The sequence below is a fragment of the Ovis aries genome, chromosome 22 (assembly GCF_016772045.2).
Source record: "Ovis aries strain OAR_USU_Benz2616 breed Rambouillet chromosome 22, ARS-UI_Ramb_v3.0, whole genome shotgun sequence".
Taxonomy (NCBI): Eukaryota; Metazoa; Chordata; class Mammalia; order Artiodactyla; family Bovidae; genus Ovis; species Ovis aries.
In genome coordinates this window covers 24,459,908-24,476,764 of record NC_056075.1, presented here as the reverse complement: position 1 = coordinate 24,476,764, position 16,857 = coordinate 24,459,908, and the positions used below count along the sequence as shown (strand labels likewise).

General features: G+C 39.7%; 1 protein-coding gene across 3 annotated transcripts in view; it reads left to right on the top strand.

The window, feature by feature from the left end:
- Positions 1 to 16,857, top strand: part of CFAP43 (cilia and flagella associated protein 43) — a 114,834-nt gene that overhangs the window by 9,026 nt on the left and 88,951 nt on the right. For all 3 annotated transcript variants that reach the window (XM_012102884.5, XM_060405176.1, XM_027960224.3), the window contains exons 3-6: positions 2,034 to 2,130; positions 8,268 to 8,435; positions 11,057 to 11,207; positions 16,460 to 16,619. In XM_012102884.5, the coding sequence (XP_011958274.1) occupies positions 2,034 to 2,130; positions 8,268 to 8,435; positions 11,057 to 11,207; positions 16,460 to 16,619 (576 nt within the window). The remainder of the gene's footprint in view (positions 1 to 2,033; positions 2,131 to 8,267; positions 8,436 to 11,056; positions 11,208 to 16,459; positions 16,620 to 16,857) is intronic.

Sequence of the window (16,857 nt, the reverse complement as noted above, 5' to 3'; positions counted from 1 at the left end):
GCTGTTGCCCTGTTCAAGCAATGAAAGTTAATTCAAACCAATAGCCAGCATTCATGTTAAATAATGAAACTCTAAAAGCATTTACAATTAAGTTAGGACTAAGTCACTGAGGATACCTGTTGTTACCACTAATATTAAAACCAACTTGGAGTTTCCAGCCAATGCAACATAATATGAAACAGAAAAATTACACCTATGGAAAAGGAGTTAATAGATAATAGTGTGCTAAGACTAATAAAATAATGCCAGTAAGATGCTGATTTCAAAATAAATATCCATGCAATTGGAAGATTTAAATGCTTAGGAATGCTTCAAGGAAGAAATATGACTGACCTCATGAAGAAAAACATAAAAGTCACTGATATAAAATATTTAAACATAAAGAAGCATATTTCTGCATGAAAATTATAGTTATTATATTTCTCATATTCTTCACAGAATGTAAATCATAGGTTTATCATGTTTTAGAGAGCCAGGAGTACTTAAATAAATGTTCTTCCAGAACAAAAAGTAGAGAATGAGAATAATTTGAAAGAGGTTGATGCCAAGGCCAAGGGCCCTCTTAGCATAATGGTGCTGTAGACAGGTAGATTGTGGTATTGGTATAGGGATCACTCCATCAGTGGAAGAGTTGAAGGCTGGGGATAGGGTCTAGGATCTATAAAGCTAAGTATATGATGAAGATGCTTCCAGACATGTACACACACACACACACACACACACACACACACACACACAATAGATGATCTGGATTATTCAATGATGGTGTTAAGAAAACTAATTAGAACGAAAGTAGCAAGTTATGTACTTATTGTTATACTATACACCAAAACTTATATCAAACAAAAATAAGAGCTCATTATAAACAACAAACCCGTCAAAAGTAGAAAATATGTGGTGGAAAATTGAAATAATTTGAGGACGGAAGAGAACTTTTCACATAAAGGTTGCAACTTAGAATAGACATATTTTTGATTACATACAAATTTAAAGCTTGTGAACATCTAAAATACCATAAAAATTAAAAAGCAAACAACGAAGTGAGGAAAATATTTGAAAAATATGACCAAGTATTTTCAGACCATTTATGAACTGATAGGGAAAAAAGACAGATATTCTGATAGAGCAGTGGAAAACAAGACTAGCAATGTCCAAAAGCATAAAGTCTTCCGTCTCAATATTCATTTTATTTATTTTTCAACATTCATTTATAACAGTTTCTTAAACTGAGATGAAGTTTTTCTGCTTATCAAGGTCACAATTATTTAAAAGCTTATACTTGCTAGGCAGAGTGTTAAATTGATAACATTTTTGTTATTGTTGTTGAAGGTAGAGGTAAAAAGTGATACAAAGACATGAATGTAAAGAAGACAAACATAGAAGGCAAAGCTTGCATCTATGGAACCACACTGAGGAGCAGCAGCTAAAGGAGGGGAAACCAGAGCCTCACATATAAGGAAGGCAGAAGCAGATACTTCCCTGTATTAGCATCCTCACTATGCACATTTTAAACATGTTGCTAAGACTTTTAAAGTCATGTTTCATTTCTTCAGCTGCAGGTACAAATGAGAAAAGAACTTTTTTAGCTGTTCTAAAGACCGAAAGATATTAAGCTAAGGGCCAGATATGACCTACGGGGCAGAGATATGGAAGCAAGCTAGAATTATGGCAGCTCTTCAAGGTTTTTCAAGTTGTTTGAATGAATAACTTTTCTAATTACCATGTTTTGTGTATTTATTCTTGGGCCATTTCAAGTCACATGGGGACGTACACAGTATAGTGTACCCAATTTTGCACTGGAGTCACGAGACAGAGACCTCATGGCTTAATTCACTCTAAAATCTTTTTAAAATGGATCTTAACTTTGCTCATAACTTTCTATTAATAGTGTTAGATGTCAGTCAAGACATCTCGTATTCTAGGGGCCAAAGCTTTTGAATTATGTAAAAATTATTAAATAAGGGAAATTAAACGATAAGACTATGGTTAATCTGAACATGATTAAATCCTTATAATGGGTTTTTATATTACAGGCAACGTTCTCCTAGACTACACTTTACTTTCCTTCAGTTACTGTGGGACCTACCTGGCTAGTTACTCCTCCCTTCCAGAATTTGAACTGGCCGTCTGGTAAGTTGCAGCCTCCTGCAGAATTCTTTTCTTTGGGTCACATTTTAATCTTGTCCTTCTAGATTATATCAAAGGACATCTACATGAAAAATCTGGAACAAGGAAAAGTGGAACAAATAAGTCCTAAGCATTGGCTTAATATAGTCACCACTTTCAGGCAGCAAATTGGCAGGACAAAAGCTAACAGATTAATTATTGTCTTTCTCTTCTTATTAATGTGTTAAAATATTCCTTTGCCAGGTAAAGAATTCATGGATAATTACATAAAGTTTTATCCTTTCTTAAATCATATGATACCTTTGAATTATTTTATACTTTCCAATAATGTTGAAATTAAGATGTCTCTATATTAGAGCTCAGTTTGAAGTAGTTATTTTTAGGGACATTAGAACAATTATATGTTCAGAGAGTAGAACATCATACCCCATTTTCCAGCTGTAAAGAAAATACTTGTTAATAAGGTACATGTCTGGTCTTTGCTGGGTCACTTCATGTGACCACCTTCAAGATGTACTCACTGTTCTATCCATAATATAGACTCCTTCTGGGGTAAATCTGTCTTATTAAGGTGACATATGGAATGTTCCAAAGATGATTGCGAATACCCCTTATATACCAGCTTTCTCGGGGCTTCTGTGGTGACTCAACTCTTAAAGAAGCCACCTGCCAATGCAGGAGATGCAAGAAACTTGGATTCAGTCTCTGGGTAGGGAAGATCCCCTGGAGAAGTAAATGGCAACCCACTCCAGTATTCTTGCCTGGAAAGTTCCATGGACCGAGGAGCCTGGTGGGTGTTGGTCCATAGGGTTGCAGAGTTAGACATCACTGAGTGCTCACACACACACACACACACACACACACACACCAGCATTTCTCATGGAAGAATGTAATAATCTAGATTCAGAGAACAACATTTAGTTTATGTAGAGTTACTTTAAAAAAAAATAAAACTTTACTGAGATATAATTGATGTATAATAAACTATATATATACAACTTGATGACTTCTGACTTATTCATGAAACCAGGATGATGAATATATCCATATTCATGATCAGGATGATGAATATATCCATAATCTCCAAAAGTTTTCCTGTGCTCCTTCGGATCCAGGTGTGCCACACATAAATGTGGCTTCCCAGGGTAAAGCATCCACCTGGCAATGCAGGGGACTCAGGAGACTCAGGGTTGATTCCTGTGTTGGGGAGATCCCCTGGAGAAGGAAACAGCAACCCACTCCAATATTATTGCCTGGGAAACCCCGTGGACAGAGAAGCCTGGTACAGTCCATGGGGCCTCATAGAGTCTGCCATGACTGAGTGACTGGGCACACATACCTGTACACCATTGCTTCCCTGCCTTCACCCCTGGGGAACCAGTGGTGTATTTTCTCTCACTCTGAGTTAGTTTGCATTTTATAGAATTGCATGTACATTATATACTATTTTTTTTAATCTGACTTCTTCCATGCTGCGCAGTTATTTTTAAATTCTCCCACACTGCTGTGTGTTTCAATAGCTCATTCCTTTGTATTCCATGGTATATAGCACAATCTGTTTACTCACTCACCTGTTAATGATTGTTTTAATTTGCTAGGGCTGCCATTAACAAAGTACCACAAACTGAGTGGTTTAACCACAGAAATTTATTGTCTCAGTTCTGAAGGGCAGAAATCTGAGATCAAGGTGTCAGCAGGATTGATTCCTGCTGAGCTATGATGGAGAATCTGTTCCTGACTGTGAATAACTATCCTCGTGTTCACATGGTATTCTCCTTGTTTGTATGTCTGCCTCTTAATTTCCCCTTTTATAAGGTTACTAATCATATTGGAGTTGGGCCACACTAAATGACTTCATTTAATTTAGGAAAGACCCTCCTTCCAAATAAGGTCACACTCTGAGATACTGAGGGTAAGGACCTTAACCTATGAATTGTAGGAGACAGAAATACATCCATAACAATGCTTAAAAGATGAGTAGGAATGAGATTTGTGAAGAAGAGAAGGAAGAAGATTCTAAGCAGAGAAAAGACATGCACAAAGGCCATGAGGTCAGAAAATATGGCAAATTTGAAGATTTAATTAAGAGGTCGTAATGCCGTAAACAAGAGACCAGCCATGAGAGGCAAGCCCAAAGGGACAGTGTGAGGCCAGTGTGTGATCAGCCTTGTAAATATGTGACCGTGGAGTTTATCATCCAAATCTGGACACTTGTGAGAATGAAAGGGGTATGTTATTAATAATTAATGCAAAAGGATACTCATCCTCTGTATAAGTCATGCAAGTTGGCACATCCTTTATCATAGAGGCAATGGCAGTCATTAATAGACTTTTACCAGGGATGTGAAAATAACATGATCAGTCTGCATATAAAGATCTTCTGGTCACATCAAGGAGGGAACATCAATTAGGAGGCTTTGGTGGTCCAGATGAGAGATAGTCGTGGCATGGACTAGAATAGTGAGCATAGGGATGCAGGAAAATGGAGATATTTGGGAGGTGTTTAGGGGGCAGCACCATTGGGCTTGGTGACTGACTGAATGTTGGGCATGGTGCTGAGAGAGAGGGACAGTTGAGGGTTTTACCCAGAGTTGTGACTTGGTAAACTTGGGGATGTGATGGTGCTTTTCAGAAAGATATAGAAGGTTTGGGTGGAGGGAGGTTGGAAGAGGCGATTGGGGAAGATGAGTTGGGACAAGCTGAGTTGAGGGTGCCTGAGATAAAGAAATGGTGATGTTTAGTTGGCAGTTGATATATCAGTTAGGATTAAGGTTCAGTTGCTGCTACAGAAACCCAAAGAGACAATGTAAACAAGACAGGAGGGTTTTTTTCTCCTGTGTAGCAGTTTGGGTATGAGCAGCCTGTGGCTGATCTGGTGGCTTACCGGTGTCTGGGATCTGTCTCCCCTATTCTGTTGTTCTCGCACTCCTAGGGTGTTGCCCTCATCTCTAGTCTAAAGTGGGGCACCAGCCATGTATTTTTGGGAGCCGCGTGGAAGGGAAAAGCATAATGGGGAGAGAGCAAACCTTTGTTGGACACAAAGCCCGGGAACTGCACACATCACTACCACTTAGAGCCCACTGGCCACCTTGGTCACAAGCCACATGGAGCTACAAAGCCCGCTGGGAAATATGGTCCTCACTGTGGGTGACCATGTACCTACTTAGAAACTAGGGGATTCTGTTACTAGGAAGGAGAAACAGAGAATAGACTTTGAGAGACGCAGTTTGCCTCTGTCCTAGATAGCTACGACCAGAGCTCAGGAGAGAGTGCTGGAGGTTAACATTTGGGAGTTGTTAGATTAGTAGTCAGAGTGCTGAAAGTGGATAGAGCCCCTACAAGAGAACCTTTAACAGAACCTAGAGGAATGCCAGTAAAAGGGGCTGAAAGGGGAAAAGGGCCTCATAGGATATTCAGAAGGAGCAGTCATGGAGCGAGGATGGACAGAGGCATGGAGGCTCCAAAACGCACCTGAGCCTGGATTCTGAAGAAAGCAGAGCCTGAGGCAGAAACTCACATGCCCCTTCTTTAGGAGAGAGTAAAGTTCCAGGAAGGAGGCAAGCTAGAAAGGGGGAGGGAGGGAAGGAAGAGAGCCAGTGTGAGCACACATGAATTCACGGGGCACCACTTAGCTGCTCTGTCCCCACAGGTGGTCTTTTGAGAGGCTGTGTGGAATACCGTGAACATGGACAGTCCCTGGGCTATGACACAAAGGGCTGGGAAGGGGAGAGGAAGATATGGGAACTTGCCCACCACTCCTGTTACCCCATCAATCAAAAGTCCCTTGCACAGGGTATTAACTCCGCCCCACTTTCAGACTTAGTGCAACCTGAGGCTCTGGGTGTGTAGAGCAGGCATGAGATGAAGTGCAAGCAAAGTGGGCCCATGAAGTTAGTTGAAACCTATGCAGTTAGACAGCCACCAAGTCAGCTAGGCAGAACAGGTGATCCAGGGCCCAGAAACAGCATGGGGCTGACAGTTAGCGGTTTCACATAAGAGCTTTGTTGACAGAGAGTCCAAGAGTCATCCCAGAAGGTAGTTGTGGTGAGCTGAGTCCAGTCCTGCAGAAGTTAAGTTAGACAAGGACTGAAAAGAGCCTGCCAGGTTTGGGATGAAGGTGGATGTCAGTGGATCTTGGAGACAGACAGATGAGAGACAGATATCTGTGTCAGTGGAATGGTGGTGATGGGGTGCAGATATCCTGGGATGAGGGAACAGGAGTGAGGAAGAGGACGCAGTGAGTTTAAACAAATCACTCAGGAAGGTTGGCTCCAAGGGAAGAGAGACATGAAAGTGTGAGATTAGGGGAGGGATTTTTTAAAAGATGGTACAGGTGAGCACTTCAGGGTTGACAGAGAGGAGTCAGGACAGAGGGAGAGCCCAAAGGTGCAAAAGAGAAGGAATAATGGGTAAACTAATGTTCTTCAGAAGTCAAGACCTATAGGGTCCAAAGCACAGGTGGTAAAACTGGCCTTAAGCAGAAGGGAGGATATGTCTTCCATTGTAACAGAAGAGGATAAGGAAAGAATGATACAGAACTTGGCAGGTTGTCACACTCGATCTCAGAAATTTGGAGGAATTTTCAGCTGATAACCTCTGTTTTCTTCATTGAAGTCAAGGCCATTTCCTGAGAGTAAGAAGGAGCCGGAGGAGTTAGAGCCTTCAGGAAAATGGAGAATATTAAAAATCAGCACTTTAGAGAGTAGGAAAGAGAACCAACCAGAGAAACAAAGGAGGATATGAGGGTCCTCGTTGGTGGTAAACATGGATTTATAATATCACCGACAAACATAGTCCTGTGATATTTGTTCTTTTGTTTCAGCAGCTCAGGTTTTCAGCCATATCCATCCAGGGTTGATGTGTTTTCCCAGGCATCTGAGGCAGAAAGTAAAAACAATCCAGGGAATCAGTGATACCAGCAAGAGATTAGTTAATGTGATGGATGGGACCTGTGTGGATGGGGATGGAAGGAGGTGGGAGCAGGAGGGAGCCAAGAAACAGGGTGAACTCCACACAATTTAGTTCTAGTTTGCAATTCACAACCCTGAGTGGAGTTCTGGCTCCTTATGAGGGGACAGCTCATGTGAATTTTTCTTCTGTTTATTTTATCTAGCAAAGGACCTTGCTCATGATAGGCATTCAAGATATTCTCTCAAGTGGGTAAATGAATTAATCTGTTTTAAACTACTGGTTTAAACAGGAGAAGGCAATGGCAACCCACTCCAGTACTCTTGCCTGGAAAATCCCATGGATGGAGGAGCCTGGTAGGCTGCAGTCCATGGGGTCGCACAGAGTCGGACACGACTGAAGCGACTTAGCAGTGGCAGTAGCAGCAAACTACTAGTAATATGATTTTTGTTAGTTCTTAAAGGGGCAAAACCCAAACAATGTAACCGAGCATAACCCTATGGGCTCTTCCTGGGACAGGTGGTAGTGGTTTAGTACCTAAGTCATGTCTCACTCTTTGAGACCCCATGGACTGTAGCCCGCCAGGCTGCTCTGTCCATGGGATTTCCCAGGCAAGAATACTGGAGTGGGTTGCCATTTCCTTCTCCAGGGGGTCTTCCCCACCCAGGGACTGAGCCCGCATCTCCTGCATTGGCAAGTGGATTCTTTAGTGCTGAGCCACCTGGGAAGCCTACTGTGATTTTTAAAACTCCGTAAATGATCAGCTGGTATCAGTGCATACAGGGCATCTCAACTCATAAGGAGTACTCATCTGTAGTACTAAGCGATTTAGGCACCTATACTTTTCAGCACATGTGATGGTACTTTCCACTTTCTAGATATAAATGGGTCAAATCCAGATTTGATAAGGAGCATGAAACAGCCTTATTAGCACATTGCAGAGTAATATTTTAAAATAATTGTCTTGCTTTCCTAGGAGGGTACACTATAATTATAAGCATGATTATTTTAACTTTGATATTAAGATAAGAGATTAATAAATTATATAATAAATTCTCAAGTTATGTAAGTTGTTTTCAAGTTTTGGGAATAGCCAAAAATTCATTCAGGTTTTCATTCTCTCTTATGGAAAAGCCTGAATGAACTTTATGGCCAACCCAATAATTAGATATATGTTCTCAAGACATGAAATTCAAATGAAGTATTTTTCACCAAACGCAATTTTGTCTCAGGAACTGGGAATCAGGTGTCATTTTGTGCAGGAAGTCACAACCCGGTGTAGATGTGAGCCAGATGACTTTTAACCCCATGAATTGGCACCAGCTGTGCTTGTCAAGTCCAAGTGCAGTAACTGTGTGGACCATCGAAAGAAGTAACCAGGAACATTATCTCAAAGCAAAGTAAGAGACTTCATTACAAGCTAGCAAAATGGGGAGTTTTGGTTGCATTCATGTAACGGGATTGGGTCGATTTGGTGAATTAAATGGCTTTATACACACATGTTAAAACATCTTTTCCCATACTTTGGAGTGGTTGGTTGCATTTTGAAGGGATTCTCTTAACTTGATTTCCCATTGAGTTTAAATATCAACCTTATTACAACATGGTTTAATTTTCCAAAGTTGTATTTACTCTCGCCATTTCAAAATATGCCTATTGTATTAAATATATATGTATTTCTAAAAGATTGTGTTTTTTGTTCCTATTATTTTGATACCCAATTGAAGTCTCAAAAATAAGAACATTTTAGATATGGGAAATGTATAGATTATATCTCCAGCCACATTGTCTATAAACAAAAGGGTCATCGCATGTAGTGAAGTCATGGAATTGCCTATTTCAATAGGACTGGGTCAAAGAGAAGTTAAAAGACCAATGTCCTGGTGATAGTTGATGATCACGGTACCCTTGCTGAAAAGAGTCCAAAGACTTAAGGTGGTCCTGAGCCTACCATTCTCTGCACACTCCCCAAAGTCAAAGACTAAGGGGACATTGGACATGCACATTCTCGAAGTTGCAGATTTTGAAAACCTGCCTTCTTAAAGAGAAATGTGAAGCTAGTTAATAAAGTTTTCAAACTGGAGAACCCTAAGAGAGGCACTTCTTTCTCCTCAGTATTCTTTATGTCTCAATTTCATTTTCAAGAGAATCCATTGAATAGCCAAATCAGTCTCAGGGCAGAGTTGACAACACTGTACCTTTTCATAAAGTGGATAATGTCTCTATCAGATCTTTGCCAGGGCAGACAAGTAATTTATCACATTTTGTTTTGTTTCCCTTGAATATTCTTCTCCAGTTCTGAATGTTGAGTTGTGATTTTTCTATAAGAAAATATAAAGTAAGTGGATTGTTCTGGATCAGAAAACAAGCAGGATTTGAAAATACTTAGTTAAGCCTTACATTTGAGTGGTAAATACTATTTTTGCGTGATGATTTTTCAAAATTATTCATCATTCATAAAACAGAACCAAGGACGTTTTGAACTTAACACGTAAAGCCATGAGTTCTCTAAACTCATCTTTATAACCATGTTATAGTTTAAAAGTAAATATATGGTAAATCTGAAAATAAATTCCTGATACCAGAGGTTGTAAAGGTAGCTGAGTTTAATCTACATATATGTTAATTTTGGTCCATATGTTTTCATTTGAGTTAGTTACCAATATTTAAAATTTGAGAAATTTCTCATCAATTCTAGATTCTGATATTCTCTTGAAATTTTGAAATCAAAATTCTCACAATCCAGCAAACCCTCTTGGTTAGAACTGAGTGGCACCTGCCAGCTTTAGGAGGTGTGTACAGAGAAAAAATTCTTAGATTTTCTGTTTCTTTGTCAGAAAAAGCCTAGTTCTTCCCTGCTGTGTTTTTCTTCTTCATGAGTCTTGTTTACTATCACAATGAACACTTCATTTCTGACGTTTGTGGAGGAAGTTCCCACCCGCCCCCACCGACACCCCACCCCCCCAACCCCGACACCAAACAATTCTCCATGATACCAGCTGGGTGTTTATGATTCAGCTCAATTCTGAAACTCTACCTAGAGATAGAACCAGATTCCACAGGCTAAGGGTTCGGTCCTACAAGACTGCCCTCCCCCTTCCACTTCAGATGCTAGCTGCAGACTAGGTTGTTACCTGTACTTCCGACTAACCAGCTACAGATTAGAGATTTCAATGACCCTCTCCTGGGGTTACATTAATCTGCAAGAACAACTCCCAGAACTCAGGACAGCACTTACTGACGTTTACTAGTTTATTGAAGGATATGATGAAGGCTGCAGATGAGCAGCCAGGTGGTGACACATGGGGTGAGGTCTTGGAGGGTCTTGAATGAAGCAATTTCTGTCCCATTTCTGGGAGTTGGTTAGACCGCATCACCCTCCCAGTGTAAGTGTTCACCAACCTGGAAGCTCTCCCGACTCCCTACCATTACATGATCAGTTTGCTCCATTTCTAGCTCCTCTGCTCTCTCTGGAAGATGGGAGTAGAAGCTGAAACTTCCAAGCCTCTAGTCATGGCTTGGTCTTTCTGGCGAGCAGTACCCATTCAGGAGCCTTTCAGGAGCCCACCCAGAATCGCCTCAATAGAACACAAGAAGCTCCTAACGCACTTAGGAACTTATAAGAGTTTCAGGAACTCTGTGCCCGGAAACTAGGTAGAGACCCTATATATATATTTTCCACTCTTTCACAGGAGGGAAAATACTTTCCCATCTGCCGCAGTCCCACCCGGTCACACAGCACTAGCCTAACCCCTGGCAGCGTTGAAGTTTCCAATTGCTGCTTTGAACACTAACTTTTAAAATGTTTGAAAAATCCCTGTGTACTTGATTCATGACTGTGTATTATCTGTCCTTTTACGATAAATAGTTTTAAATCTACTCTTTTATCTGGTTTCTGTTAGTTGTTTTTTTTTAATGAGTTGTAACACCTCCCACTTTGCTTACCACTTATATGAAGCAGTTCCATCAGTGACTAATTTCTGTTAATCTGATTATTCGGACGTCTTTTTTGCCCCTACAGGTCAGTAAAACTGCCTTTGGAAGATGGATCATTTTTTAATGAGACAGATGTCATTTTTCCCCAGTCGTTGCCCAAGGACCCTATCTATGGACCTGTGCTCCCTGTGTCAGCCATTGCCGGACTCGTGGGTGAAGAGGCAGAAACTTTCAGGGTAATGACCTGGCCCCTCTTCTTGTGTGCCTATTGGCTTTCATGACCATCCCATGAGATAGGCAAGAGAGAGAGGATCTTCCTGGTTTTTATTACAGATTAACCCTGGAGACCATGAGAGATGAAGGCTCCGGAGTTCTGAGTTTGAGTTTGAGTGACTAGGAGGATGATGGCCCTTGCTAACTGAAGCAGGAGGCCCAGCTGTGATTTCAGAGTTGGACATACTGACTTTGGAGTGCTGGGTGGCATCCAGGTGGAGATGCCAGGTGGACACGGGCAACGTGGACCTAGCGTCGGAGAGAAGGCAGTGCTGGAGACGAAATAAGTTGGAGTCATTACTGCAGAGAGGATAGTGGGAGCATGGAGCATGGGGTGGGGGAATGGGCAGGGGGTGAGGGAAAGGAGAGAGAGGGTGTCAGGGAAGACAGCCAGAGACGAAAATGTCTGCAAAAGACAGGAGGAAGAAGTGGAGTCTGAGGAGGCGCAGTCACAGAAATAGGAGAAAATCCAGGAGAGAATGAGGCCCTGGAAAACAGTGGAAGGAAGTTTCGTAAGGGAGTTTGCCAACAGTTACTCATTTTTTTTCATTCAGCAGATACTTATCAAGCTCCTTGTGTATAACAGGCACAGTTTTAGACAACAGGGTCATGTGGTGACCAACCAGGCATAGGCCTACCTCTCGGAGCATCCATTCTATTAGGGAGAGAGACAGCGACGTCAGTACCAAAAGTAAAGAGATACAGTAAATCGTTGCAAAATGTGGCAAATGTTATAAAAGGATAAATGGGAGATGGGAATGGAGGGGAGGGAGAGATCAACATGCTGCTCAAGGAAGGCCTCTGGAGGGATGACTCTGAAGGACGAGGGGGCATTCCTCCTGCTATAAGCAGGGTGAAGAGTGTTCAGGCAGAGGGCACTGCATGTGCGAAGGCCCTGGGAGAGAAGAGAATTCAGTATTCTTGAGGAGCTGAGAAGAGAATCCTGTGGCTGGAGCACAGTGAACAGGGACCTGGGGAGTAAGGCACAGTGATGATCAATAAGGAGGCTGGGGGCAGAGAGTGACACCTGCAGGGTCTTTGGGGTGAAAGTAAGGAGCTGGATTCTGCTGTGCCTCTGGAACCTGCGTTGTGTGAACACTTGTGTGAAAGCTCCAAGCTAAGGAGAACGGAAGTAGAGGTTCCCAAATGCTTCTGACCACTGCAGAGAGTTAGGCTACAGATGTTTCAAATAGTCCCATGTGATAATTGGTTTATGAAAAAGTCTCTGGCAAGCAAAATTTGTATGCTTATAGTATTTCTTCTAAAGGATGACAATTATTCACTTTTCCTGATTACAGAAGATAACGAATTCCTGTTAATAGTATAAGTCTTTACCTTGGAAATGCAACCACACTCAGCCACAGTGGGGCAGCAGAGTAAAAACAAACACCTCAGCCTTCACGATTTACAACTGGAAAATATGTTTCTATGTTTAGTTTTTGATACCAAAGAAGCCACATTTTCAACTATTTCAACCCCATCATTCACCCTGTGTACCAACTTCATGGATCCTACATAAAGCATTTAAAACTCAGGCAATTGTTCTTATCATTTAAAAAATGTCAAGTAAGAGAAAAGATTGTATGCTCTTAGTATTTCCTCTAAAAGACGACGATTATTCACTTTTTCAAATTATAGAAAATAGCTAATTCTTTTAATAGTACAGGAAATGCCTATACTTTTAACAGTACAGAAATGCCTTCTTTAAATACTTAAATATGGAGTTACCATTTTTAAAAAATGCTCATAATAAACAGACATATTTCTTTCCTAGGACTTTTGTAACTCAGTACATTGCAATTTTTTCCTGAAAACAGAAATTTAATATTAAAGTTTGACATCTCTAAATTATACAGGGACTGTTACTAAAGCCATTTATTTTACATTTAAATTAGAAGTCAATTTTGACACTATTTAATTCTTTCATCTTATGGATAAATAAGGTGAAAAACATTACTAACATATTGAGTAATGTCTATACACGTGAAAGTGTAACTAAACTTCGATCTCAAACGTCTTGATTCTCTTCCTTTGAATGAAGTTTCTTGTGGCCCAGTACCAATGGCAAAGAAATTAGTAAGGATTTGACCTATTTAAAGGTCTTAAAAATGGACAAATGTGGATTTTTATAAAATTACAAATATTAAACAGTCCCCTTATCTCTCTTGTAGCTAACAGTAGAAAAGCACATAATAGGTCTTTAAATGGGCAAGGATCACATTATACAACTTATTTGGGGCATTAGAAATAGTATCCAGTAGTAGCATGGGGGAAATCAAAGGCAGATGTTATCTGGGCAGAAACTATATCCAAGATGGTGAATTTAATCTGAAGTGTCCAGTTTTCTTTTTCCAGCGACCTTGAAAAAAATTGCTAAATAGAAATTCCTCTTAAAGCTCAAGTATTCTGACACATATTCAGATGCTTACATTTTCTAAAGCACTATTAAGTTGGGCTCGAGTATTTTATGTTTGGTCTTCAAGTGATCAAAATGTTTGATTCCAGAGGACTGAGCAAGGATATGGTGTTACCAACAAATAATTTTAAACACTTGTCGGCACCTTTTCTTTTAAAATTTTCCATTTCCATAATTGAAAATTATTCTTTCTGCTTATACCGTGTAATATCACATTTATTTTTAAATGGCACAGAACATATTTATTGATGAAAAAAAAATAATAGGAAGACAAGCCCAGGTTTATCTTAAATAAAACTGCACACAGTACTAGTTTAATATACTAAGGCAAGAAAATTCCAAGTTTTAATCCTCACCCTCTGAGGCATATATGTTCACTAACATTATGAGAACCAGATATGTGTGGTTTTTTAAAAATTTTCAAGTTCACTGCCATACTAGGAAAGAGTCTTTCTTTTTGTGATTTACAGTCAAATGTCATCAAGACAACCAGGGAACTTTTAAATTATGAAGATTAAATAATGGTAGTCAGTAACTCTTTTCCCTCTGAGTCAAATCTCAGATACCACAAAAACGTTGTTGATCAGCAACAGTTTAATTCTTTTGAGTGATTTTGTCCCTTTTTTATGCCCACTGGGTGGCTAAATTGTGACTCAAGTTTTATTTTCTAAGGATTCAAGGCTATGAGGGCATGAAATAGACCAACCATACACTAAAGATGACAAGATGACCTAGCCTTTAAAAAACTTATAATGAGAAGTGCTTCTATGTATGAAGCACTTATGCTTTCATATTTCATGATCCATCTCAAATGACAGTTCTCTCTCTGTCCATTTCCTTCACTCCATCAGGAAGAACAAATTGCTTTCTTGTAGGTTCTCTTGTAATATTTAAATACTCTTCTGCTATAAACTACCATGTGTTCTGATTCTGATGTTTGTTGATACTACTTCTCGCTCAATAGGTGATTGTCCTATTGAGAAGAGGGATAATCTTAGTAATACAAGAGATCTCTCTGGTACAATACATGGTATATAATCAACACCCAGTAAATGTTTGTGGAAATACTAATATGCAAAAATTTGTATCAGTTGGGAATTCAGTAGAATAATTACTTTGGCAGGGCTACACCTGCTTTACCTTTCCTAAATTAAAGAGCAGTATATGCTATTTAAATAATTGAGTATTTATTACAATGGTGGCCTGCATGATCAAGTTTTGAATGGAAAAAATGGCTGTTTACATGGGTTTACCATATTCCCCCACCACGAGACCTATTCCAACTTCCCCAGCTTTATTTTTCTCTCACAGCACATTCAACACATAATATTTTATTTATGTATGTATATATAATTCTTTTTCCTTAATTTCTTTTTGCTCTGTTTTCCCTCACCAGGATTAAGTCCCATGAGGGTAGATTTTGTTTGTTTGTTTGTTTGTTTTGTTCATTGCTATATCCCTGTGCTTAGAACAGTGCATGATATGTAAATATTTGGTAGATGAATGAATAAATGAATGAAATAAATATGGATCTCTCAAAGAATATAACAATTCTATTAATTTGGCCATTAGCTTATTAAAAATGTTTTCTGTTCTTATGGCTATAAGGATGCCTAAAGAAAACAAAGACGTTATGTTGTAGCTAATGCAATTCTAAATATAGTATAGCATTAAAAAAAAAACCCAAGATAGTACTAAATGTTTTGTTATAAACAAATATGTAAATAGATAAATAAAAGTAAAGTGTAGTATCTTTGACTTGTTTAAATAGAAAGGAAAGAATGCCATGCTATTTTACTTTATAGGACCCTGAATTCAGAATCTTAATCAGTGCTCTGGGGGGCAGAGGTGAGGGCACGTGTCCAAAATATTTTACCTCTGGGAAGATAGCCAGGTGGTCCAGGACTTACAAGGAGGCCTGCTCTGTGTGGACAGAAAGGGGGAATGGCCTCTCCCCTGCTGGACAGAGTGTTTAAAGCTATAGGGGACATAATACTGAGATATTATCATCTAAGGCAGAGATCAGCAAACTATCACCTGCCTTTATGTGACTTCAAACAAGCTAAGACTGTTCTTTTACATATTTTTTAAGTGTTAAAAAAAAAAGAAGGATATAACAGAGACCTATGTGGTCCACAAAGCTTATTTTTTACCTAGTCCTTTACAGGAAAATTTTGCCACAGACCCTTAGTTTTAGTTCCCAAAGCCAGTTTTTCTTCTAGGTACATTCCATAGATTTTGTGCATTTCTCTCTGAGTTTTCCATGGAATCAAAGTCAGGTAGGATGTTTCATGAACTAGAGAGGCGTTGAGAACCAGACCAAGGGTCCTCTTCTCATTCTCCGTTACAGAGAACTAAGCAGAGGGTTGAGGCCAACCACTCCATAGAAAAATCACATTCATGCCCCCTGCCATGAACCAGGAAAGAAAAGGTTGACCCAAATCTTCCTCAAATGGGGTGATTTTCGCTAAACAATGGCTTTCTTAGATCCAAGATATCAAAAAGTCCACCAAGAAATAGTGTACAAATTATTACTCAAGACTTTTGCAAAAAACCTATGACACTAGAACTCTCAATATGTTGGCAAAAACCCCTAATATTTTCCCTAGGGAATTAAAATGCAGAGAGAGAAATGGAGCAGGAAGAAGTTCATTTAGCTCTGGGCGAAGGGCAGGACCAATAAATGCATGTAGACATATTAATTTGTTTTCATCTTGGAAATTGTTTTTGTTAAGTATTTCTCTGGCTCTTAAGCCATGACTGTTGTCTTAACACAAGGTTTTAAATCTTTCCTTGAAGCCTAAAGATGATCTGTATTCTTTGCTTCACCCGACTATGCACTGCTGGACTCCAACAAGTGACCTGTACGTTGGCTGTGAAGAGGGTCACCTTTTAATGGTTAATGGAGAAAGCTTGAAGGTAACTGTGCTTAGTAAGATAGAAGACGGACCACCAAGGGGTAAGAAACTGCTTTGCTTCATTTTCCCAGAAGTGTAGCCATTGGTGATGGTTTTGCACTTGACAATGGATGTTTTGTTCCGTATTTTTCTCTTTCTAGAGACATCTTTGATTCCTCCTTCTTCTTTATCCTCTAGTTAGTTACCAAATCCTCTGGATGTTTCTTTTAGCTATTAAGTGTTTTATGCTCTAGACTTTCTACCCTCGATATACATATTTCACATAATCCTTAAAACAAG